A 26,347-nucleotide genomic window follows, 5' to 3' on the forward strand; every position below is an offset into this window, starting at 1 on the left:
GCCATATTCTTGCATAAGCAAATGGAAAATGGCCACACTTCATTCCGAACAACAGCATCCCCAGGGACTACACTGATGCTTTCCATGATAAATTTATCTTTGATAAGGACTTCAGGAGGTTAGTATGGTTCTATGTCTGGAACTACAGCCAAAATCGACCAGTTGACTTCCAAAGTCTTCTTGTTTTCCAGAAGGTTGATTAGTGATTAAAGTAATTAGAGAAATCATTCAAAATCAAATTAAATGTTGATTTAAAATGTTATATTTTCAAATTATTTCAGGATTATAATTTGTTTTGAATGTCTGTCAGGACCTGCATAGACCCCAATAACGCGACTACAGTGTCTCCCGCCAGGGGGCGCCTTTCGGCTAAAGTGTTCAAAGCTTGCTTTTGTTACTTCCAGAAATGTGTAAAGAAAAAATTTATATACTAACATATTTAAATTCTAAAATATTTATCTAAAATCCAAATGTTTAGTACTTTACATAAAGTAAAAATTTCCCCTGCAGTCTCATTTAAATAGTCCTGCAAAAATTGATAAAGTATCACGTGATACTCCGCCGTGTTTCCAAAGCAACGGTCTGAATATTTACACGTAAATCATGAGTAAAGCCACTGAATTGTGACAGAAATGTCCAGTTAACAGTGAGAATATGCCATTTCTTATTTTGAATACATTCTTTAGCGTCTGGGACAATAAGCCCCGCCTTTGTATTGTTTTGACCCTTGAACTGACAGCTCCTGAATCAGCTGGTCATGTCACATGACTCGGCTCTCTCATGGCTACATACAGCTGATGGGAAGCGCACTACATACAGTTGATGTGAAGCGCAGATAAAGTCTTTAGACTGAGCTATAAAGGACAAAACCTAAATCGTAAGTGTAAATTTAATTCATACTTACAGATGTAGTGTTAAAACGCTTTGAAGAGTTTCAGGATGTGGACAATTCGCGCGTCTACCATTAAAACTGTTTTCATGATGTGGACAGAGTCGAGTTGTTATTCTTTCACTTTAAAGTGCTATTACAAACACAAAAGTTTGCACTCGAGTTTACGAAACCCATCGCAAATCTGGGATAGGTTGGTATTTAAGTCTCACTTTAATCTGCAAATTCAATTATGCTTTTGCATGTCTTGTTGATGTTAAAGCTTTTCTCCCAGTTCTCACATCCTTGGATTTAAATCTGTTATTTTAGTTTATTGGTTTATATAACGTATAACAATATTTGATATATTGCTTTCTCACAGTTTAACGTGACAATGGATGACGGTCATGAGATGGACATCCGTTGCGCAATGTCAAAACCGCTAACTCAAACGCCTCGGTTTTTTTAATGTTGTTTTAGACTCTTCTTGTATTTGTCAGTTAAACTTGCCAAATTCTTATGTCAGATGTGGAACTCTTAACAACACAATTGGGGTCAGGGATCTGACTGATTGCACCGGGCAGTGAATAAAAGTGGATTATTTATCATGCATCCGTTTGGCCGTGAGGAGGAAACCTCCAGACGCGAGCTCTTCGGTTTCTTCACGCGTTGTTTGCAGCGCGGGGAGTGGGAGCTCGCGGCAGCCTGTGTGTGTCAACTTGGAGAAGATGATTCGCTCAAACCGAGCGACATTGTTAAAGCCATCGTTACACACCCGTACCCGCTAAAGTGAGTAAACCTTTCAAACTCTCAATTTTTTATCTTTTTGTTAATCCTAAATCATCCCCTATATATTTCTTGTTTTGGTAAACATAGTTAGTGTTTAATTTTTGGAATGTCAGTCATGGCAAAATTGTCACTGCTTTGTTGTAGATTTTACAGTATTTGTATCTTGGGAAGTTCTTATATGGGATGCTCAACATTGTGAAAAGATAACTTCCGGTTTGTTTACACAGGTGGGAAACAGTGGGCAGTCCTCACCGACTGGCCTGGTATTGGCTTCAAGTGCTAGAGAAACAGACTAAAATAAAGGTATGTTTTACATTACTTGGCACGAAAGCAACTTACAGTGCTTTTAATGTATACGCATGCTTTTTTCCTGATCCTGTTTTGAGCATAGTTATCGTCTCTGCAGGTGAGTGCATCTGTGAAGAAAGAACTGGAGTTCCTGTTGCTCTTAGAGGAACTGGGAGATGTTTCACAGACTGTACTTGAGGTACGTATTGGATAACCCATGAGTGTTCCCCATTCACATCTTTGCTTTGTGTTATTCGAGTCATTTAATTTTATTCTTATTCTCAAGTTCATTCAAATCAAATATGATCACAGTTCACAGTGATCTCATATTGGTTTCACATTATTTCTTGTACTCATTGACATGTGTGCAAAAAGACCTTTAAGATATAACTTTTGTAAATGCACAAACATTTTTATGCTACTAGTTTTCCTTTAAAAAACCTCAAAACATGTTTCGTTAAATTCAGATAAGATTTCACTCTAATCAGTTGTTGTGTGCACATGCATGTGGCATTTGCTGTCAAACCTGAATATAAGCTCTCAGAGAATGTATTTGTAACTAATATAGTTAATTAAATAATCTGTTTATGTTTTCTTAAATCCCTACTGATAGATTCCATACCTCAGAAAAATCTTTAAAAAAATTCATTTAAGATGAGGAAAATACACTTGTATTATAGATGTAACAAACAGTACAAATATTTTTTTAGAGACCACATACTTTGTACGATTTCTGTAAATTAAAATGCGCAATAATACCCAACAAATGGAGATGGGATGGCTCCTCTCAGGACATAAAATAGTTATTATATTTTTTTATTATACATTTTATTTAAAAATAATTTCTGTTTTACTGGTGTTCAGTTTTAGGAAATTACTTGTAATCCAATTTTTTTTAATTCACATAAGCACTCACCAACAGCAGAAAATGAAAACTTTGAAGAAGGTTTAGAAGACAAGTAAAGTTGGATGTCATCGGCATAACCATGAAATTGAATATCATATTTCCTAAAAATGCTACCAATTGGTAGAAGATAAATAATAAACAGAAGGGGTCCTAAAACCGAGCCCTGGGGAACACCAGTGACAACATTAGTAGGCTTTGATTAAAACTGTTTAAGTTGTACAAATTGAATACGATCTGTGAGATAGGAATGAAATCAAGCTGTACCAGTGATTCCAATACATTCCAGTCTGTTAAGGAGTATAAGATGCGAAATGGTTTCAACACTGTGAAGAGCACAAAACCTATTTTCCCATTTATGAGTAATTCGGACTGTTATACATGTGATGATTATGAAAGCAGCACTTACCTGACTATGGAAAATCATACTTTAATAAAATAAAAATATAAATATGCTTTAAAGACCTTACATGGGTATGTAAATGAGAAGTTAATGACATCCAAATTATCTGTTTGCTGAAAACTTTTGGTAAAAGTGTATTTCTTTTTCACGGTAAGTTTGACACTTGCTTGGAATTACCTATTTTATGTTTTCCCGTTTTTACCCCAACTCTGCATCCATGTTAAAAACTCTTAAACAGAGTCCATCAATAACATAACCAAACAGGCACAACTTACATCCAAAACAAATAATAATTTGCCCTTCTTGTTTCTCTAATTTGTCCTCCATCCTGTATCTACTATAGGAGCTCCATGAAGCCTTCCTGCAATCTGAGCAAGTAAAAGAAAAGAGTCCAACTTATCATGCCCCTCCACTGAGTGCTGCCGTTCTGTCCTGCCTCCGTTCCCTATTATCCCGTAATCAGCCACGCCTTGTCCATTCTCTCATTAGCTTTCTTCAGCACGTAGATCGCACCAGAGACTACACTTTACATGACATCTTCATCCAGCACCTCACCGAGCAGGTGAACGTTTCTGTGGAGAAGAGGAATGAGAGATGGGTGGAAGATGTGTGTGCAGCATTGGCCTTGGCACCTTGGGGGTCAGAGAGGTCGGGAGTTCAGCTGGAGACCCTGTGGAAGGGTTTGTGGTCATTGAGAGATGGGCCGATGACAGAGGAAAGGATTTTGGGTTGTCTGCCGAGGCCACAGAATCAAGCTTTGTTGAAAACATACTGCGCCACAGCGCTCAAACTTCTCAAAGAGAAACTGTTGAAAGAGGCTCCACATATGCAGGGTAAGAAAAATTTACTGCAGTAAAACTGAACTAAACTGAACCATTGCTATAGTATTAGCTGTCCTTTATTAATGGACAGTAGCCCTTGAATATCTGGTTACTCAAAACACCATGCATAGGTTAGGATGCAATTGGGTATTTCCATTTCACCTATCACATGTTTTTCGCCTGTGGGAGGAAACCAAAGTACCCAGAGTAAACCCACGCTGACACACGGAGAACATGCAAACTCTACAAAGAAAGGCCACCTGACCTAGCCAGGCACCTTCTTGCTGTGAGCCACTGTGCTGCCCCATCTTAGACTTAAAATAAAAATGCCATTGTAAAAACTGTAGTTGGTATTAATTTTAAGGCAGTTTATCTTTTAAGGAAGTAAGTTTTTTGTTGTGTCTCCACACACAGTTACGTTATACCCAGCTGTTAACACTTCTGCTCATGTGGTCACAGTTCCCTCCAAAACAATCTCCGTTGTCACACTATTTGCTTCTGATTATGCTGTTTTTTAGCTGATATCATTGAGTTTGTTTTAATACGTATCTAAAACTCTGTGTTCTTTTATAGCTGACTTACCCGATCACGAGAGAGTTATGCTTGGCTTGTGCTGTCATGATGACAAACGCCTGGTCTGGAAAGCCATTTACTTTGAGTGTTTGAGCAGTGGAAAGCACTTTTTAGAGCAGGTCTTGGTAGGTATATGCAACCAAGCAACTAATGCATGCATATACAGTAAGTGCATGCAGGGATTTTGAAACCCTTTTCATGGTAGTCTGTATGAATGCAATCTGTTTATGTCCTATAGCTGGTCAAAGAAAAAATGCAAGGTTAATTATGTTTTCTTTCATATAATCAATATTGTTTATATTGAATTAAACCAATAAAAACAAATCTCCTTTATTTGTATTTTTTCACTAATGCATACTCTGGTGTCCAGTTTGTGAATGTGTATTTGCTTCTTGTGCTTTTTATTGCAGCTTACTGGTTTAGATCTCATAAAGAGGGAGGAGTTCACCAAACTAGAGGCATTATTACAGGCTGAGTTTCAGCCTTTGTCCCGCCTCTTGTTGTTGTTAGGCTGGATGCATTGTCAAAGCCTGGATTCTGCAAAGACCCTTCTTAGAGTCCTTCATCACCAACAGGTTAGTAATTTTATATAGTGAAAGAACCGATAAAGTTCTTGTCCAACTTGACTTATTTTTGCAAAGTGGAATATACAAATTGCTTTGTGGATATCTAGTGTACTTGCTGCTTAGTGCCTAAATAAAGTAGTGGGCTATCCATGGATGTGCCTGAGTTTGAGACATAAACAGAAGATCACCAGGCATTACTTTTTAACTCATTCCCCACCAGCCATTCTTTGAAAAGTTGCCCGCCAGCATTTTTTGTGATTTTCACAAAAGTTTAACAAAATACCTTCTAAAATGTAAACATACAAATATTTCAAAATGAAAGAACAGACCATCTGCTTTCAAACAAACAAACAAAACGGGAAAAAAACATTTCATCCTATCTATATTTTTTTCTCTGCCTATAAACTCCTTAAATTCCTTAAAAAGGGAATTTTGTTAGAAATCAGATTCAGGACGATTATCAAAACATACACAGAGTTTAAAATTAGTAAATAATTTGTTCAATTTTTTGTATAAATTGGGTAAGTGCGCCAAATAATCTCGGTATTACAGATTAACATAAAACCTCATCAGGACAAATTTTTTTAATATGCAAAAAAAGATAGCTTGTCAATAGCGGGGAAAGAGCTCTCATTTTCAATCTCTTGTGCTATCTGTGTCTGATACTCAGTCCAGCTGTCGTTCTGTTCACTGATTGTGATCTTGAGAACCACATAACATCTACTAAAAATCCCCTCCATCTAAAGTGTGATGATGACCTTTCACTTGGTGAGAACCTTAGACGTGAAGATGTGAGATATCAGTTGTTAATAGTTAGAGAGGTGGAAATGATCTCATCATGTGAGTCAGCTGTGTCCGTGCATTAAAAGTATTGTGTATAAGCATAAATAACTTTCAAATGTGTATAAATAAATGAAGAAGGCTTTCTCTTTTTTCCTCTCTCTGTGTAGCCCCAGAACAACGATTCAGTATTAAGTCAGTTAGCTTGCACTTTGTCCTCTCAGCTTGATGTTCTCGAGTGGTGTGACCAGAACAACCCGTGAGTAAATCACCTATAAATCTCATAAGCCCCTGTGTGTGTGCGTGCATTGTGTATTGTTATATTAATAATACATATAAATCAAATGATTAAATGTGCAATTCTTATGTTTTTTGGTATATGTATGTGTACAGAGGGATATCCCACGATACTCTGCAAAGTCAACTGCACATGCTAGACCATCACTCTGCCCTGTATGTGCTGCATTCCCTAACACCCCTCGCCAAGTATGAGGAACACAAAGTGCTGGAACTACTGCAGAGGACAGGTATAGGATGCACACTGCTATACGAAGACAGATCTGAGGACACCTTTATTAAATCAAGCCTTAACATTTTTGTTCCTTTTTTTTAGGAGATTCTTCATCCGTGGAAGCACCCAGTACCTCTGTCCAGCGGAACGTCACTCTGTTTCAAGGCTTTTGTGCGATGAAGTATGCTCTGTATGCCATCTGTGTTAAAGCATGCATACATACCAGCTTCCAAGAGTGTGAGCCTGTGCAGCAAACAGAGGCGGGTCAGTGGGAGGAGCCAACTGCAGGTGACGTTGCTGTTGTTTTATATTTCTATTCCTATTATCGATCACTCTCATATGGATTTTAATTGTGTTAATGTTTATTAATAGCTTTAGTAAATTAACAATAAATTATATATATTTTTTTTTGACATTTACTATGGTGGAGGATCATGTTTAGTGTAAGCAAGGTAATATGAAAGGTTTATTTCTTTTCCCCTCCCAGAATCCTCTGACCTGTTTCAGCACTACCTATCGGAATGCCAGTTGTATCTGGAAGCTGTTCCTCCATTGTTCCGCCTGGAGCTCCTAGAGAACATCTTCTCCCTCCTGTTCCTTTCTGACACTGACTTCATCCCGCAATCAGATCTGAGCAGCACCAGCACAGAAACTCAACAAGATGCAATCCACAACACAAACACTGCCGAGAAAATGAAACCAAACAGTACCAAAGAGGACAGTGTCTTAAAAGTGGAAAAAGAAGGTGAACAGATGGAGGAAGTGAACAAGCCTAAATTTGACTTTGAGTCTGATCAAGTTAACCCCGAGTTGGGCCACCAAACGCCAGCGTGTCAGGGATTTCTCGTGGATTTGTGTGTGATGGAGAGGATTTTGCGGTTGGTGAGGGAGGGCTTGGAGGGCGTGTGTGGGGTCGGCCAGGAGGATGGCAGGGCACTCGCGGCTGACGTGGAATTGGCGGAAAGTCTGGGATGCTCTGTTACCACGGAAACCTTCAGCACTCGTTTAAAGAGACTATCTAAATATACAGCAGAGGCCCAATGGAGACTGCAGATTGTTACTAGTAACAATGGCAGTGGAAATGGTGAGCAATGGGTGTGTGATGAGGGATTTAAAAAGTATTCATACTGGCAATGTTTAATGTTTATCCGTATATGTGAGTGTAGGTGGCCTTTACCTCCCTTCCCCACTTCCTAGTCCGGCACTTCCTCTGAAACGTCAAGGTAGCGGGAACAGCAACAGCGGTTCAGGTGTTCGAAGGAGAAGAAAAAACTATCGGCATCGATCTGAACGCCACGTCTCCTCTGAGCGACAGAACGGAGAGGTCAGCACTAGTGCCTCAGGTAAGAGCGAGCATGCATGTCTGCAAAATACTGTTTGCAGTCGTTGCTAAGCACATAATGTATGTGATTGGTTTTATGCCATCTTGCAGATGGTGGGGTTTGTGTTGGAGCCGTGTGTCGTGGGAATGAAGTGTGTCCGTGTGGTGGATCACACAGCTGGCTGGTTCCTGCGATGCTCTCTCCTCCTGAATCCCTTCTTATTGCCTGCATACGCAGAGGCAACTACATAGAGGCCCAGCAAGTGAGATATGATGTTATATTACACACAGATATTTCAATGATGATGTCACTGTTTCAGAGTTCTGTCTATTGTGTTTCAGATTCTTAAGTTTGTTATAAAACTTGTTTATGCGGTAATAAATGTTTTTGTGTGTGTTTGTTAGGTAATTGCGATGTATGGTTTGGAGAACTCTGAGTGTTCAGGTGAACTGGTATTTATGGATCTCTACCGGGACGTTTTGTCAGAGCTGACTCAGGTGGAGCAGAAAATAGAGAGTCAATCGCTGTCTTCATCTTCATCATCATCAGAAGGGTCAGTTGGCGTGGCCCCCACGAGCAGGACAAGAATGGGCAGCAGCAGCAGATTAACACTTAAGAGCATTGGGAGTGCAGCCGCCGCAGGTAACACAAGCTTGACCTACTACTAGCTGACATCACAGTAAGTTCAAATGTACTGGTACTAATGTTTCTCTCACCAGGCATTGCCTTCTATACCATCTCCGATGTGGCTGATCGTTTACTAAGTACCCCGGCCCGGCCGGTACCCTGTCTAGAGGAGGACTACTGGCTCTCCCAGTGCCCTGTAGACTCCTCTGACCTTCTTCGCCCACTGCTAGAAGAGTTAAGTCCTGCAGCCATGGCAGCCTTTGACCTTTCCTGCTGTAAGTGCAAGCTATGGAAGACCTCACGGCAGCTGCTTGAGACAGCAGAGCGAAGACTCAGCAGCTTTCTTGAGACAAGAGGTGAGAGATGAAATGTGTTGGCATTTTAGATCAGCTGCTTTGTTTATTAGCACTAATTAAAAACCAAATGAGGTTTTATATGAAAGATACATTTTTTAACAGGCTTACGAGTAGATCCAAAGGTTCCTCACATCAATGGTATTAAAGGTTTTTCTTCAGTACTGCAACAAATCAGCAAGGTCCTCAACAGAACCTCCGCCAGTAAAGCCACAAGTAAAACAGGTCTGCAATACCCACACACATACACACACTAATATTTTCAGAATTGACATATGACGTAGCCTCTCTTTACCAGATTGTAATGGAGAGGAGAATGTTGTACTCAGCCCCTTTGGCTCTAGTGCCCAGGAAGTGCTGCTGTGTTGTCATTCGATATTAACAGAAGAGAGTATCGCCTCTCGCTTAAACCTGCACCAGCGCCTGGAGGTCACGCTTCAAACCCTGACCTCTGCAACCAACACGACAGGTATTATTCATGTATTGTTTTGTTTTTTTAAGCATACAATTAACCTCCTCTACACGGCGGACCCTGTACCAGGACCAAAATTACTTATTATGACTTAATATAAAATATTCCTTTAATTTTTAATGGTCTGTCATGGACCCATTACCACCTATGAGATACTGTTGGAAAGCTTAGAATCTCTACTTTCTGCAGATATGCATCACTTTGAGATATATTTTACTGTAAGGAAGTTATTTATAGGGCTGTGACGGTGGCAAATTTTTACCACCGCGGTGGAACCATCAACAACAACCGCCGGTGTTGCGGTGGTGGGGTCCATGGGGGGGTTAGGGTGGTTTAAATGGTGAAAGAAAATAAAGTTTCACTAAATGCGCTTCCTGATGCGCGCGACTTTAACCTGGTAAAATTTTTATTTCACAACAAAAGACAAACGTGATGTGTATGTATCACTGTCACTGGAGACCAAAAGAAACTAAAGCAGACGCACAACACAGTGACATGGCTAAACTCCAACGTGCTGAGTTATGCTAAAATCCACCAGTTTAGTGGAAACGCCACACATGGTAATGTAGCGGAGATTTGTGTATTAACATAAAACAATGTTATAAATTTGTATATTAGGCTTTAAATTACTGTACAACTTTTGTTATTATTATTTCATGTGTAAAAAAAACTGCAATGTTTACTTATTATTTTGTTTAATCATTCACTTGATATGTGACGTCACACAACCGCCGGTGGCACTTCACCACTGCGGTGGCATTGCACCACCGCGGTGGTGCGGTGGTCATGACAACCGTCCCACCCCTAGTTATTTACACTTAATTTACACTATCACCCCCAACATTTTTTTATATAATTTATTATTCACAAATGTAATATTTTTCAAGTATGACAAACATGGAGAAGTCTTATATCAAATTAAAGCTTTCACTATCTTTTTGTTCTATTATCATCACTAATCCAACAATCAGCAAATGAATAATAAGGTAAAAAATGGCATTTTCTTTGGTTGTGTGCATGAATAATCCCTTGTTATTTATTATTTGTGCAAAACAAAACAAAGTATTTTTATATGAAAAATGTATTTTCACACCCTTCAGTAAAATAAGAATATCTTTTGAATTCGACATGCTAAAGAAATCTTTTTTTGTGGGTGTTTACTAGGGGTGTGCATTGGCACTGTCCTCACAATTCGATTCAGTTACGATTCATCAGGTAACGATTCAATTCAATTCGATTCTACGATGCATTGCGATGCATCAGAATTCTACTGTACACAACAAGGCAAGTGCAACTATTCTCAACAAAAACGAAAGTTCATGAACTCGTTCATATTTTGGGCGAACACGAACTGAACATACTGTATTACTGCCTGATGAACGTTACTGTGAACTTGTTCATTCTGGTGCTTGTGAACGGCACGCTCTCTCAGTTTAAAGTCGTTCAATAGGGTGCCAGATTTCTATAGAGTCTTCCAGGCGAAAACCGGGCTAAACACACTGTAAACAGGCCTTAATGTGTAGCGGGAAAAAACCCCAATCTGGCAACACCAGCGTTTCACGGCTGTATGCGTCATCAAAACAACACTGACTCTAGACGCTGCTAAAATCCCTGCCCCGCCACTCACATAGTTTAACATTAAATAACATCATATTAGTCCTAAACGGTTAACGATTAACATAGGCTGCTAACGCATATTCTGGATCTTGAAATAGACTCTGACTAACCTCACGCTATTTAACGTGCACATGCAGTGTGCAATACCTGCGAGTTGTCTTACACGCGACGCCTCGCAGCGCTTCTCGCCCGATGTGCGACCCCCTTGAAGCACCCGCCTAGCCTTTCAAGGTATCTGCAAGCAAATTCAAAAATTAAAAGACAGTCAATGCTAATGTAAACCCTGGTTGGATAAGGATTTAAAGTTGGATATGAAGATGAAATCCGACGCATTTAGCTTCAGTGTTAAAACTGATAAAATAATTGCTGTCTGTGGTTCTATATGGGCTATAATTGCAATAATTAAAAAAATAATATGGGGAAAAAGAACTATAAATTAGTTCATTTTTGGAACTGTGAACTTGTTCATTTTAAAATTTGTGAACTGTGAACTGAACTAGTTCATGTAGAAAGTGAACTTTCCCAACACTATGGTAGAGAAAAAAATCCTTTTTCCTCTGTAAGCTGACATTTGCTGGAATCAAACAAAACTGTCTGCTGGAGCACCCAGGTCCAGAGTTATACACTTTCAAATACAGACTTTAAAAAAAAACATCAAAAAACGATTTTTTATTTTTGTGTTTATTAGAGGACTGACAACACACACAACCATGTGTTTTATGTAATTTCAAAGGCTTTCCAGTAAAATGATACAAAACGTTTGTTTGTACACCTCTGTATGTGGGTATGAGAAGCTTTTGAAATGGGTTAGGCCAAATTTCCAGGCGAAATAGCCTCTGTGCTTAAGATGTACTAAAAATTGTCCTGTAGTATGTTTAAACTCTAATTCGGAGTTTTGGCATTTGCAGTAGATGCTCTGACAGCGAGTTCTCTCCTGACGGCTCTGGTTGAACAGGCTGGTCTCAAACAGTCTGAACTGGATTCCCATCCGGTGAGAACTGCTATGAAACAGCTCCTACAGTATTTGGACCAACTCTGCCCATTTGAGCATGACAGTGCACCTGGCAGACCAGATTACATACGCAACTTCTTAGATTATGTCAATTTGCTGGCTTCAGTACTGGTTCGCAGTCTGGGATCAGACGGTAAGACAAAATATTTCAATAATTCAATCTAAACTGGTTCATTGGAATGTCATGTCTGTAAAGTACTGTGTCTGAGACGGGTCTGATACTTGTGGTATTTATGATCTGATTTTAGATCAGTGCACAGGGGTGAAGTTAGGCAATCCTCTTTTAGTGTTGCTTCAGTCACCCTCCCAGCTCCTCTCACTTTTGCTGTTTGACAGACAGGTATCACCTGACAGGTATGGAAGGTTTTCTCTCTGGTTCTTTTAAAACCTGCATTAATATTTATCTTTGGTGCATTGCTATTAGACCTTGAATTTACATGTGCCTCCAGATTATTTCCCATGACCGTTTTTGGTTGGATTAGTCATTGCTTTCTCTTCCCTCTATACAGGGTTCTGTCTCTCCTCCAACAGGAAGGATTGCGTTTAAGTGTGCAGCAGGTTGTCATTCAGCGCTGTTGTGAAGCTCTTCCTTTCTGGGATTCACAGACTGTAGCCTTGTCTCAGGGGCAACCAAAGATCGCAGGACTTAACGGAGGGGCGTTCTGCCCAGTCAGCATTGCCGCTCTTCTCCAGCAGTGTGCTCAGGAGTGCGCTCCATCCCTTGACCTGTCTGACCCCAGCTCTGAGTCCGAGGTCTCATTGGAGGACATGTCTGCGACATCCACCAACCTCTCCACCTCCCCGCCATCACCGTCTTCATGCCCTCCTTCAACTTTTCTACTGACTCCATCTGCGCTGTCTTTCCTGAAGTCCCGGTCTTCGCTCATCGCCGCCCTCGCGTGCCTCAGTGCCAGTCGGGGTGGAGTGACCCGAGCGACCTCCTCCGGGTGGTCAGGCTTACCATCCTATTTTCGTGGGTCCGGGCGTAAAGAAGCGGTTCTGGATGGAGAACAGATTGCTAGGGAAGGGGAAGACTTGCTTAAAAACTTTCCTATTCTTAGAATGTACCTGCGGGTCATGGCTGAGCCAGTTCAAGGGGTCACTTTTGAAGCAGAGGAGGGTCTTGGGACGGCTCTGTGCGGGAAGCCTGTCGTGGGGATGCTGTTTTCTGGCCTGCAGGGCAGTGTGGGACAAACTATTGCTGCAGAGGCATTCCAGCAAGCCTTAAACAGCAAGGATTTGAACAGAGCGTTAGACCTGCTGGAGTTGTACGCTCAACCCTGCAGCCAGGAGGGGGCGCTCCGGGACAAACTACTGGCATGCACTGCGCTGCAAGGTAAGATTTATTGTATTTATTCAGCAGGACACACTTTCTGAGTCTCTTCTTGAGAAGAGGTACTTAGGAAAATACTTGTTAACATTCAATTTATCTTTGTATCTATATTGGTCTCTATTTGTAAAGGCAGCAGTGGTGTGATGCAGTTGTTCCGTGTAAGGGACTGGGAGCTGCGTGGCCGTGTGGTTCTGGAAGGTTTGGATCGCTGGACTTTAGATGTGTGTTTAGAGCTGCTACAGTTCTGTCTCAGTGACCCAGGCACTCAAGATCCACTCAGAGAGCAGCTTCAGCAGAGGAAACAGGAACTGGACATGTACCAGCAGGTCAGTTCTGGACTCTTGCACTTAGATGTTAATCACAGCGCCACGGCTTGTGCACATTCTAGACATTGACTGATCAAATTATAACAGTTCCTTGTTGCCATGACAGATGCTGAGTTTGCAGCCTCCGTTGCCGTGGGAGATGTGGCAGGAGCTGAGGGAGGAGTCTGTGAAGAATCCAGAATCTGTTTTTGCTCTGATGCTGGATGCCAGGGTGAGTTAAAAAAAACAAACACCACTCTGTAGTGATCATTTTCGGTTTAGTTAAAAGCTACTGGTGAATATTCTGCTATATTTTAACTGGAGGTTATTTATATGCATTAATATAGAATTTAGGAGAATATTGGAGTTTTCAGAGAGCAATAATGATTATTGAATTAAATACATAAAGGGACATTCCACTTTTTTTGAAAATCTGCTCATTTTCCAGCTCCCCTAGAGTTAAACATTTGATTCTTACTGTTTTGGAATCCATTCAGCTGATTTCCGGGTCTGGTGCTAGCACTTTTAGCATAGCTTAGCACAACCCATTGAATCTGATTAGACCATAACGACAGAGTTTTGATATTTTTCCTATTTAAACTGGCGTAATAATCAAAGACTTTGCTGCTGTAACATGGCTGCAGCAGGCAGTGATATAACGCACTGCCCGATAATAGTCCACTTAGTTACTTTCAAAAGCAGGGGACTATTTTTGGGCAGTCCGTAATATCACTACGCCTGCTGCAGCCATGGTACAGCAGCAAAGTCTTTGATTATTAGGCCAGAATGAGAGTATAGTTCCTACCCATATCTGCCTAGAAAATCGCAACTCTAAATTTTCTGCCGGTTTTAGTACACAATGTAACCACAGAAGAGTCAAGTTTTAAATAGGAAAAATATCGAAACTCTTTGGTTATTTTTTAGTGCGATGCTAATGGTGTAATCAGATTAAATGGATTGTGCTAAGGTATGTTAAAAGTGGTACCGCCAGACCCAGAGATCAGCTGAATAGATTCCAAAACGATAAAAGTTTAATGTTTAACTCTAGGGGAGCTGGAAAATGAGCCTATTTTCAAAAAAGTGCAATGTCCCTTTAATAATGAAATAATGTTAGTACAATATTATGAAGATTGTGAATAGATTTGTGTGTTTAGGAGTTTGAGTTGTGTAATCGGTGGGTGCAGCTGTACACAGTCTCAGATCAGTCTCGACTGCAGCTGCAGACTGAACACCTGCTACACCTGCTAGAACAGGGTCACACAGAAGATGCTTTCCAGGTATGTTTGTATGACCTTGTAAAATGTGTATAATTTCGATTATAACACGCAAGTTATTAATCATCTTAACAAAACAAATTATGTGACTCTGATGGTAGAGTGTTTTTATGCTGTCAGTTGGTTGAACATGATCTTTGACTGTTGCATTCTTCTCTCTCCTACCTGTTTCCTAGCTCCTGGAGGCTTTGTCTGGTTCAGTGGGTTTGGAGGTCAGTGAGCAAGCTCTGGATCGAAGGCCTGGGTTGGCTGCCTGCCACTTCCTGTCTGATTACCTCACCCTACACTTCCAGAGTCAGATGACCCCAACGCGGAGACGCCACATCCACGCCCTGCACCTTGGCTCTAAAGTAACTAAATGTCGAACATATAAGAAACTTTGATTTGTGTATCAAAGTGTTTATAAAACAATTGTCCTTGTGTGTGTGTGTGTACCTGTGGCAGGTGTTACTGACTCTCCCGGAAGCATCTCGTCAGGATTATTTTTCCTTGCTGTCTGATCCGCTTCTCATGCTGGAGCAGCTGCTGATGAACTTAAAAGTGGACTGGGCCACTGTTGCTGTTGGGACTCTCCGGAGCCTATTGCCTGCTCAGGATGCCGGCATCACCAACCAACACATAGACACAATACTGGCAGATTATGCACAGAAGGCTCTTGATTTCCCCTATGCTCCCAGAGAGTGGTCACGGTCTGGTGAGTTCAGTCCCACTTGATCAGCATTAATCAAATTATTATTTACTCTAACCACTTTGTTTTCCAACTATTTGAATAAAGTTCTCCATGAGATATTTAGTTGGAATGCCGCCAATAGATGCATCAGGTTTGAGGTCACTGATACTGAATTATATTGGTGTTGTGTGTCAAGATTGTTGTAACATCGATATACTATGACTAACAGCATTTCTGCACTGTGTTCTTAAAGAAAGTTTAAAGGTCCCGTTCTTTCTGTGTTTTTGAAGCTTTGATTGTGTTTACAGTACTTGTTATTTTTCACCCAATTAACTTCTCTGTATAACGCTGTTTGCACTGTCCTCAAAACAGGATGATGTCTACCTTGTTTTATGAAGTCCCTCCTTCAGAAATTCGTATGGAGTTCTGATTGTGTAGCTTGTTTAGTGTGTTGTGATTTGATAGCAGCTTAGCTTGCTGTTAGCTTAACTGGTGACTGTTAGCTTGCTGTTAGCTTAGCTTAAAACTGTTCTAGTGACGTCATTAAAGCAGGAAGTAGAGGGCTGTAGTCCAAACTGGCTGTTCGCTGTAGGCTTTGAAAGGCGAATTCTGTTAAAGAAAATATATCGCTTGGCAGTGACTTTTAAGCTTTATCATTTTACAGGTATTATTTATGCTATTATAGCAACATTACACACTAACTAAGGTTTAAAAATAGGATCAGAAAGAACGTGACCTTTAAGATGATTGTATTTTGCTGTGCAGTTTGTCTTTTCAGATATATCACCCTCTCCTTTTTCTGTCTTAGACTCTGTCATTAGTCTGCAGGATGCATTTCTGCAGTGTCCAGCCCAAGGAAGTTGTCCCCCCTCCCCAAGCCACACCCCTCCTCCATCATCAGGTATGTAAAAAATATGGACGTAGAATGTGTGAGACTGTGACATCACCCATAGGTTTGTGAAGAGCTTTTTTAAAGCCAATAGTTGGCGGAGCCTGCCCTCGCCACCTTGGAAGCACGTCACCGTGCATCACTCACAGATAACCTGAAAATGGGCAAAGAGGCGAGACATGGGTGGAGCTGAGGTGCCTGTTTGAAACCACACCCACTAAGCTTGATGGTAGCGAAAGCAGTGGCAGTTCACCAGTCACTCAAGTGGCCACACCTTTAATTGTGCATAACTGTAAGACTATATAGTTTAAAAAAACTTCCCCCCTCACAGTTGTCATGATGGGCAAAATAAGATATATGGACCAAAAAGCCACAACTCTGGGACTTTGCCACACCTTTTTACTCCCGGCAACAGCCCATTTTGCATATACGGGTGGCAAACAACACTTAAAAAGTTTAAATAGTATAATATGTGGTTATTATGTAGCAGTGTTTAAACTGTCGGCTAAATGGCCTTATTACTTTAGAAGTCATGTTCGAAGTGTTTTTTCAGGCAGCACTCCCATGCACACGCCCTCCAGTGAGAGACGTCCCAGTGCAAAGAAGAGCCGCCACATGGCGACCCCTTTCACCCCTCCGGAGAAAACTCCCGACCGCAAGGACTGGATCCCAGATCACAAACGGCACATCTGTATGGTGTGCCAGCGAGAGCGATTTACCATGGTAAGGGAGACAATGTATAGAGAGGGAATGCATGAAAAGGATTATGAATTTCATAAAAAGGCTCTTGCTTGATTTCCTGCCCATAACAGAAATATTCTCCCATGTTAGTTTAACAGACGGCACCACTGCAGACGGTGTGGCAGGCTGGTGTGTAATTCCTGCTCAAGCAAGAAAATGACATTGGACGGTTCTGAAGAGCCTGTCAGAGTTTGTGACCAATGCTATAACTTCTTCCACTTAGAGTAAGCTCACTTCATCTCACTTATTAGCTCTAATGTAGTTTGCTGTAGTTTCTAATATAGTTTTGGTTTTCGTTGCAGCTCAGACGAGGAGCTTGAGGAAAGGGAAGGTAAAATTATGCTTTTTTTGGGTTGTCCTGTTTACTTCTTGTCTAATTTTTAACTGTATAGTCTTATATGTGGCTATAAATTGTAATGTCTCACTATGTGACTTATAAATAAATTTCTTCTGTTTGTAATAGTTGATGAATACATGGATTTAAACAAAATCTTTCTCAGTAGCTGGCAGCCCGACGTCCATTGATGGAGTCCTGAATGGAGTTTTAAGTCTACCCGAGGTTCAACGAAAGCAGTACCGTCTGAGTCCAAACCCAGCAGAAAACCAGCAGCTAAAGACCGAGTTTTATTATGAACAGGTTTGACTGTCATCTGTCAATTCTTTTTAATTTTCTCACAATAGGGCAAAATTATTTTTTTAATTATAGTGACTGGATCAATTAAATCTTTATTTTTCCCCCACAATGCTTTCTCTCTGTTACAGGCACCCAGTGCGTCCCTATGTGTCGCTATACTGACACTGCACAGTGATCACGCAGCCTGTGGGCAGCAGCTGATTGGCCACTGCCGCTCACTCTCCCGCAAACTGACCAATCCCGAGGTGGATGCACGTTTACTGACAGATGTGATGCGTCAGCTACTGTTTAGTGCCAAACTCATGTTTGTTAACGCAGGATGTACACAAGAGCCGGCACTTTGTGACAAGTAAGATACAGAGAAGTACACAATATCTGTTTTCATTTTAAACCTGAGATATTTAAAAAAATTAAATGTTTATGCACACTGCAAGAATGAAATGGGAAACGGTGACGAGTCAATTTTTCACTTCGTACTTGTTTCTATCCATAGCTACATCAGTAAGGTGGATGTGTTGAAGATCTTAGTCAGTGCAAACTACAAGTATGTTCCATCTTTGGATGATATTCAAGAAACGACTGCAGTAACGCGTCTGCGCAATCAGTTGCTAGAAGCTGAATACTATCAGCTGGCTGTGGAGGTGAGAATAGATTCTTTTTGTAGATTTTATATTTGGATACATCTCACGATATTCGGATACATTGGGATTTTGATTTGTTTGGTGTGTCTCCACATCAGGTGTCGACTAAGAGTGGACTGGACCCGAGTGGGGTCTGGCAAGCGTGGGGTATGGCAACTCTCAAGGCTGGAAATCTCAAAGGGGCCAGGGAGAAGTTTGCTCGGTGTCTCAAGGCACCAGTAGATCGGAACCAGCTAAACCATGGAGCAAGACTTCTGCAGGAGATTGTTCAGCACTTGGAGTCCTCAGTCAAACCCACACTAAACACGGTAATCTACACAATAAACAACACGCATTTTCTCAGGTGGTGAGACATTTGCATAACTAAATTGGTCTAGATAATGACAAAGATATCAATGCTTTGACTTTAAGTGGTGGTGCCCTAATTTTAAAACCATTTTGGGTTTTCCTTTCTTCTGATGGTGGCATACCATCAGAAGTTTAAATGTGATTAAAAAGGTAAAACCTTAAAGGAACACACCAACTTTCTGGGACTTTAGCTTATTCACTGTATCCTCCAGAGTTAGATAAGTCCATACATACCCTTTTCATCTCCGTGCTTGCTGTAATGCACCAACCGCTAGCCTAGCTTAGCACAAAGACTGGAAGTAAATGGCTCCCGCTAGCATACTGCTCCCAATAAGTGACAAAATAATGCCAACATTTTCCTATTTCCTACGCTACTTGGGCGACATGGGATTTAGTTTAGCACTTGTGCGAACTCTCTGCTCCTCACCACGGGGCTTCTTAGGTAATGCGAGCAAATCACTTCGCCCAAGTAGCAGTACTTTGCCTTCTGAGAATATAGTTCCCAGTATGTATATGGTTAAAAGATGGCTGTGTCTCATATGACCTTGTTATTTGTACACGTTGCGACTATACTAATCCCAACATATAAATAGAAAAATGTTGGCATTATTTTGTCACTTATTGTGAGCAGTATGCTAGCTGAAGCCATTTACTTCCAGTCTTTGTGCTATGCTAAGCTGTTAGCGGTGGGTGCGTCAGCCAGAGTTACGGCACACACAGAGATGAAAAAGGTATGTACGGACTTATCTAACTCTGGGGGACATGGTGAATAAGCTTAAGTACCTAAAACTCAGCGTGTTCCTTTAAGGAAGATTAAAACCTCTGCTCCTGTTAGAGCTGTGACACAAAGTCAATGTCCTGTGATCTTCAGTTCTTGGCATTCGTGAGAGTCTGGCACAACTGTGGATTGATTTGATGGCCTATTCAGATGCTCTTCTCCATTTGTGATTTTCAGTGAGTTAGGCTTTCCAAACTGTGTGGTAAAGATTTATTCACCAACTCTGGTTTTATAGCTTAATGACGCAAGAAGCTGGGTTTGTGTTACAAAAACTATATCTTCACTTGGAGGATAGCCCTGTGTTTTAACGAAAATACTTTTCACAGAATAGGAAAGCTATTGGAAAACCATAATAAAGAATCCTTCATGTTGTGCTTTCTCACAGTTAAAGCTGTTTATTTGTGTAATTTCCACATATGCCAAAAACAACAAGCTTTAACAGAAGAGCACATAAAGGATGAAGATTTTTGCCAAGATGGAGATTTGAAGTCCTCCGTACATAATGTTTTTTAAAGTCATTGTGTGTGTGGGATTTTGTTTTTTATAGGCGGTGGAAGAGGACATTCTGGCCTCTTTACGTGAGCTGGAAGATGCTCTCTCTGATTCTGCTCCTTTGGATGGTGCAGAAAGCAAAGTTCAACGCTCTGGCTACTATCAGGAGTGTCTGTCTTATCTGCTCAACTACGGGACACATCTGAGCCTCATTAGCTTTTACCTGCGCCACGACTGCCTAAAGGATGCACTCACCCACATACAAAACAAGGTGCCATGCGCTCTCTAGGGCTAATGCACCTCTCACAGATTTGATCTATTCTGTACAGTATTAAATAAAGAACATGTACGTATTGATTGATCAAGCTTACTCTGTTTGTAGGAGTGTTCAGAGGAGGTGTTTCTGGAGGGCGTGTTTCAGCCCTGTCTTGAACGTGGGCGTTTAGGGGCTTTGCAAAGTCTGTTGGAGACTTTAGACCCAACACTGGAGACCTGGGGTCGTTTCCTTCTCTCAGCCTGTCAGTTACTCCAGCGCCGGGGACATTACCACTCTTTGTACCAACTCCAGCAGTTCATGATGGTACTGAACAGCGAATTATAAAGGTATAGATGCATATTGTGTATATATTATAGTAACCAGTGCACTTTCTCTCTCTCTGTAGGATCACGTTCGTGCCGCTATGACGTGCATACGATTCTTCTCTCACGGTGCTCAGTCGTACCTGCAGCTGGGGGAACAGCAGCGCTGGCTGATCCGAGCAAAGGAGCACCTGAGAACTTACCTGCAAGAACAGCAAAGCCGACGAAAATCGCACAGCTCCTCGTTCAGGAAGAAAATGAGCTCTACTGATGTCTCCAGGTATTGAACACTGAAATGGTTTCAGTCGAATTTGTTTTAAAGGGACGTTCCACTTTTTTTTTTTTTAATAAGCTAATTTTCCAGCTCCCCTTGAGTTATACATTTGATTCTTAGCGTTTTGGAATCCATTCGGCTGATCTCTGGGTCTGGCGCTAGCACTTTTAGCATAGCTTAGCACAATACATTGAATCTGATTAGACCATTAGCATCGGGCAAAAAAATAACCAAAGAGTTTCAATATTTTTCCTATTTAAAACTTCTTCTGTAGTTACATCGTGTACTAAGACCAAGGGGACTATTTTTGGGCATATTTTCAAAAACGTGGAATGTCCCTTTAAAGAAAATGAGTTTTAAGCTGTTACCATGGTACATTGCAGACATATACACACAGTCGAGCTGCAGTTAGAGGTGACGCGCTTCCTGCATCGCTGTGAAAGCTCCTCTCCTTCAAAGACAGCCATAGGCCCCACCCCTACAGTGAACAGTGCTCCGCCCACTCTGTTTGGAAACAGCCCCATGAAAGTGGATGTGGCCTGCAAGGTAAACTAGGAAAATATGCTTGTCTTTTTTTAACCATTTGCCTTTTACCATTGTATTGGTTGTTCATAAAAATTTTTTTTACTTAATGTAAAATTTATTTGAGTTTCATTTATGTTAATACATTTCCATTTCATATTCTTTTGTCTCATTTCTTTGTCATACTGTATGTTGTTTTATAAGTGTTTAACTGTAAGTACACACATTTGTTTGTCATTGTTTGTATTGAATCATGCCACAATGAGAAACGTGTTTGTTATGCATATTATGTAGGGATAAAGGCATGCATGCTGTTGACAGCATTAACATTTATCCAAAATGAAACCCAATGTTAATCCATTAACCAGAAATGATTATACTGATGCTGCATTAAACACTCACACTGTATTTCAATATCATGTTGATGCACCATGCTAACAGTGCCAGAATTTATAACCGGTTGACACTGTGGGGCAGTTTCCCGGACAGGGTTTAGATTAATCCAGGACTAGGCCTTAGTTATATTAGGACATTTAAGTAGTTTTAAAATAAACTAATTTGCATCTCGAGACAAAACAATGGCACTGATATGCGTTAAGATATGTCAGTGCAAGGTGTTTTTAAGTAATTTTAGTCTGGGACTAGGATAAGCCCTATCCGGGAAACCACCCCGTATGTGTATATATGGCCTACATCTAACCAAAGACTAAAACTAAAGTATGTCTTACTAAAACAAAACAAAATCTGATGTAACAATAACAACTCTGCACTTTGGCCAGGTGATGCTGGGAGGGAAGAACATCGAGGAAGGTTTTGGCATTGCCTATCGTGTAATACAGGTAAGTTGTTAGACTCTGTCTGTTTTGGTCCTTTCTCATTTACATGACTACCATTTTTTTTTTGCTCATGTCAAACAGGACTTCCAGCTGGAGGCATTGGCGGTGTACATAAGGGCAGGACAACGACTGATCCGCCAGCGTCAGTACTCGTCTGTGCGGCAGTTGCTGAAGTGTGTTGGGGAGTCCGGCACAGCTTCTAAACATGACTGTGATGCCATTGTGCTCAGTTGTGTGTCTGTAGCTGACAAGAATCCTGCTGATGTGAGTCCCCACCTATTAATTTCTTTCTAGGCAGGCTTTATGAATTCTCAAAAGGGGTTTTATGATATACCACTATCTTTAGGCAAGGCACTTCATTCTGGCACTGAATCTGTGAATCTGAATATTTTGCATTGAATGCAATCTAGCAAATGTAGATTTCAGAGGAGTGGATCTAAACATGTTATAATGTGTTAAATACAGCATAACACCATACTCCAATTGGTATCTTAAAGGTGGGGTGCATGATCTCTAAAAGCCAGTGTTGACATTTGAAATCACCTACACAAACACGCCCCTACCTAAAAGAATCTGGACCTTCTTTTGAAAGACCCACCCCACACATACGCAACCCATGCAATGATGTCGGTTAGTAGACATGCCCCTTATAGCTGATTGGCTACAAGTGTGTTTTGGTAGTCGGCCCGTCTCCCTTCTCAAGTGTTTTTCAAAAATCATGCATATGAAAATTCAATCATATAATTACCCTCATGTTGTTCTCTTTATTCTGATGAACACAAAAAATATATTTTAAAGAGGAAGGTCGCTGCAAACTTGACAGTACCCATTGACTTGCATGGTACAGTAGGAAAAACAAATACTATGGAAGTCAATGGGTACTGCCAACTGTGTGATTACCATCATTTAACAAAATATCTTCTTTTGTGTTGTGCAAGGACACATCCCTTGAATGCATATTTAAATTAACCAAATACTTGGTAGGTAAATATACTAATCTTTCTTGTGTAGGCAGTAGCATGATGATAACTGATAGACAACACAGCTGCTGTTATTTGTCACAATATCAAAACTACAGCCGGCTAATCCATCCATTGTATTCCTGATCTCTAAATATGAGCAATTTAAGATAACTGCTATGAAACTGAAAGATGTGCTTGTAATCATTTTTAAAGGATTAGTCCATTTTCTTAAAAAAAATCCAGATAATTTACTCACCACCATGTCATCCATAATGTTGATGTCTTTTTTTGTTCAGTCCAGAAGAAATTTTGTTTTTTAAAGGGAAAACATTCCAGGATTTTTCTAATTATAATGGACTTTAATGGACCCCAACACTTAACAGTTTTAAATGCAGTTTAAAATTGCAGTTTCAAAGGACTCTAAATGATCTCAAACGAGGCATAAGGGTCTTATCTAGTAAAAGATTGTCATTTTTGGCAAGACAAATAAACAATATGCACTTTTAAACCGCAACTTCTCTTCTATCTCCGGTCCTGTGACGCACCAGCTCGACCTCATGTAATACGTCATCACGTCAAGAGGTCACGGATGACATATCGAAACTACGCCCCAGTGTTTACAAGTGTTGTTGTATGGGGAATGATACTTATTAATGTCTTTGTGTCAGTGTATTGTTTAAAATGGTCCGTAAATGTGCGTTTCACATATGTAACAAGTGACCTTTCGACGTCATTACGCAATTACGTGAGGTCGCGCTGGCGAGAAGTTGTGGTTTAAAAGTGCATATATTTTATTTTTCTTGCCAAAATTGACAATCTTTCACTAGATAAGACTCTTATGCCTCGTTTGGGATCGTTTAGAGTCCTTTGAAACTGCAATTTTAAACTGCATTAAAACTGTTAAGTGTTGGGGTCCATTAAAATGAGAAAAATCCTGGAATGTTTTCCTCAAAAAACTATTTCTTCTCGACTGAACAAAGACAGACATCAACATTTTGGATGACATGATGGTGAGTAAATTGTCTGGATTTTTTTTAAGAAAAATGACTATTCCTTTAATGTTGCTTGCTTTTTACCTGATGAAATTTTCCTCTCTCTGCTCAGGCTAAAGATCTAGAGATCCTGATTCTGGAGTCTAAAAGTGCAGAAAACAAGGTGAAGTTTCTATCAGTTTCTATTAGACATTTTCCTTCAGTCTGTTTCTCACACTCCCTTTTTTTCAGATAAAGGCATATCTGCAGTGTAACAAGCTGCGAGCTGCATATCTTCTGTCTGTGAAGCTTGAGCTGGCAAAGGCGGCTCCATTCGTTCAAGACGTGATGCGAGCAGCTGAGAGCTCAGGTGACTCTGTCATGCAAGATATCTGTCGACAATGGCTCTCAGAGCATCAAGAACGATCACGACAACGACGAGGCAACAACTGATAACCACTACCAACATCACATCATGCACTCTTACTCCTATTGGTCACCAAAGTGTTCAGCTTTGCTCTGGTAGGAGTACGTTTGTTATACTGTACTCTAATTCACCAATGTGCCCCTATTGTGATATGTCAGTTTGGGACTAATTCAACCCCCCCAACTCTCAAAAGTCGACTGTTTCCTCTTGAAACTTGTTAAAGTGATTCTCTGATAGTCACAGAGTTCATATGTCTGTAACTGAGTATTAGAATGGGATTGTTCTCAGGAAAGGGATTTTCCTCTTTTCACTGTGACCTTAAAATGAAACAGCGCTGTTTCTGTTAGGTCCTCGGTGAGGGATTGTATCCGAGATATAAAAATCATGCTTTTAAAAGGGAAATGTGATTTATAGGCATTAATATGAGCGAGGTCTTATATTTCAAAACTTTGAACAAACATAAACACTCTCATGAACAAAAGATATTATCTGTAAGGGATTTGGGGTATAACGTGGCATTTTGCAATATACTGTATCAATGCAACATTGCTTACATGTAAGCCTATACAGTAATTATGCATTCTTTACTCTAGTAATTCCCATCCTAATTTTGTGCACTGTTTATAAATACACAAAGTGTGTTTGTATGTAAGGTTATATGTCTGTGATCATCCTGTGCAATCATCCATAATGTGCAATCTCTTTATAAATGTGTATTAATGTGCATATGGTCTTGTGTTCACTAAAACAAAAGTTAGAAAGGGAGGGGTCCACTCTATTTTACATATGATTTAAACGAGGGGCAAGGACCCCCAAATATGATGCACCTTATATGAGGGACCCTATCCTAAAATATATATCCATTTACATATTTTTAGTATAAAAACATTTAAACTCTGTTAGATAAATAATTCATTTTGATATAATAAAGACAGTGTATTGTTTCCAAATAATTATCTTTTTATAGTAGATTTCTACAATTTTTGGTTTGTCTTTTTTTCTCTGAAATTTTCTGGAGAACCTTCTGGGGGCCCAAGACCCCAGAAAAAACCCTTAAATCTAAGCCATTTTTAGTTTTTGTTTTCTAAGCCTATGCTCATGTAAAATTATGAAACTGTTACAGCTTTGCAGGTCTCCCTGAAATAAAGAAACAAGACTATGTGTCTTTCAGACTGTTTCCAAAGAGCCTATAAACAGATGTACATATAATCTCAAACCCATTAGAGATTTCTTAAATCAGTTTAAATAGCATTTTTTTTATATATAAATATTATTTTCAAAAATACTCACTAAGTCTTACTAAAAGCACCATTGTCTGTTACTATGATTTGATAAAGCTGTTTTTAAAGGAACAGTATGTAGGATTGTGGCCAAAACTGGTATTGCAATCACAAAACGTGTGGCTGAAACTGGTGCTGCAATCACACAGCTGGTGGCCAATATACCAAACGACAACATAAACATCAGTTGAGGGCTGCAACTCCACTTTTTAAATGACAATATCCTGGCCGGACTGCTGTTGTCAGTGATATAAGTATTTGAAATGAAAAGGATTTCTTAATGTCTAGTGACATTTCAGGGCCATTTAATGATTAATTGATATAAATTTCTTACATACTGTTCCTTTAAATAACTGTTGAAAATGAATCTCGTAATTCGACTACCAATAAACTGTTATTATGCACAAACAAATTCTTAGATTTATATTTGTACGTTTACACAAATAAAGAAGAAAACTAAAATTATAATTTTTTTCTAGTGTATA

The 26,347-nt window shown here is 40.1% G+C and overlaps 1 protein-coding gene across 2 annotated transcripts; it reads left to right on the forward strand.

Annotated features, from left to right (window-relative positions):
• The first annotated feature begins 749 nt into the window (after positions 1–749).
• Positions 750–25,808, forward strand: zfyve26 (zinc finger, FYVE domain containing 26). Of its 2 annotated transcripts, none has more exons than XM_065296468.2 (41): positions 750–877; positions 1,395–1,657; positions 1,885–1,960; positions 2,064–2,144; positions 3,596–4,085; positions 4,647–4,771; positions 5,057–5,221; positions 6,163–6,251; positions 6,386–6,519; positions 6,606–6,791; positions 6,991–7,587; positions 7,670–7,846; positions 7,936–8,087; positions 8,230–8,467; positions 8,545–8,808; positions 8,911–9,030; positions 9,104–9,274; positions 11,803–12,039; positions 12,155–12,260; positions 12,416–13,242; positions 13,369–13,565; positions 13,672–13,776; positions 14,699–14,821; positions 14,995–15,168; positions 15,263–15,512; positions 16,297–16,389; positions 16,931–17,100; positions 17,209–17,342; positions 17,421–17,449; positions 17,619–17,755; positions 17,881–18,101; positions 18,246–18,393; positions 18,492–18,701; positions 20,067–20,282; positions 20,394–20,591; positions 20,674–20,870; positions 21,248–21,410; positions 22,166–22,225; positions 22,304–22,486; positions 24,289–24,339; positions 24,408–25,808. In XM_065296468.2, exons 2-41 carry the CDS (start codon positions 1,476–1,478, stop codon positions 24,606–24,608), a joined length of 7,677 nt encoding a protein of 2,558 aa, XP_065152540.1. In that variant the 5' UTR covers positions 750–877; positions 1,395–1,475; the 3' UTR covers positions 24,609–25,808. The 2 variants fall into 2 exon arrangements, with proteins under 2 accessions (XP_065152540.1, XP_065152541.1); XM_065296469.2 differs by having other exon boundaries at positions 17,622–17,755.
• Positions 25,809–26,347: the final 539 nt, after the last annotated feature.

The sequence above is a fragment of the Paramisgurnus dabryanus genome, chromosome 20 (genome assembly GCF_030506205.2).
Source record: "Paramisgurnus dabryanus chromosome 20, PD_genome_1.1, whole genome shotgun sequence".
Lineage (NCBI taxonomy): Eukaryota > Metazoa > Chordata > Actinopteri > Cypriniformes > Cobitidae > Paramisgurnus > Paramisgurnus dabryanus.

Coding starts and splice junctions, on each gene's coding strand:
- zfyve26 (XM_065296468.2), top strand. CDS start 1,476: ATGCATCCGTTTGGCCGTGAGGAGGAAACCTCCAGACGCGAGCTCTTC. Junction 12,261..12,415: donor AGACAGGTATCACCTGACAG/GTATGGAAGGTT, acceptor CCCTCTATACAG/GGTTCTGTCTCTCCTCCAAC. Junction 17,756..17,880: donor CCGAGTTTTATTATGAACAG/GTTTGACTGTCA, acceptor TCTCTGTTACAG/GCACCCAGTGCGTCCCTATG.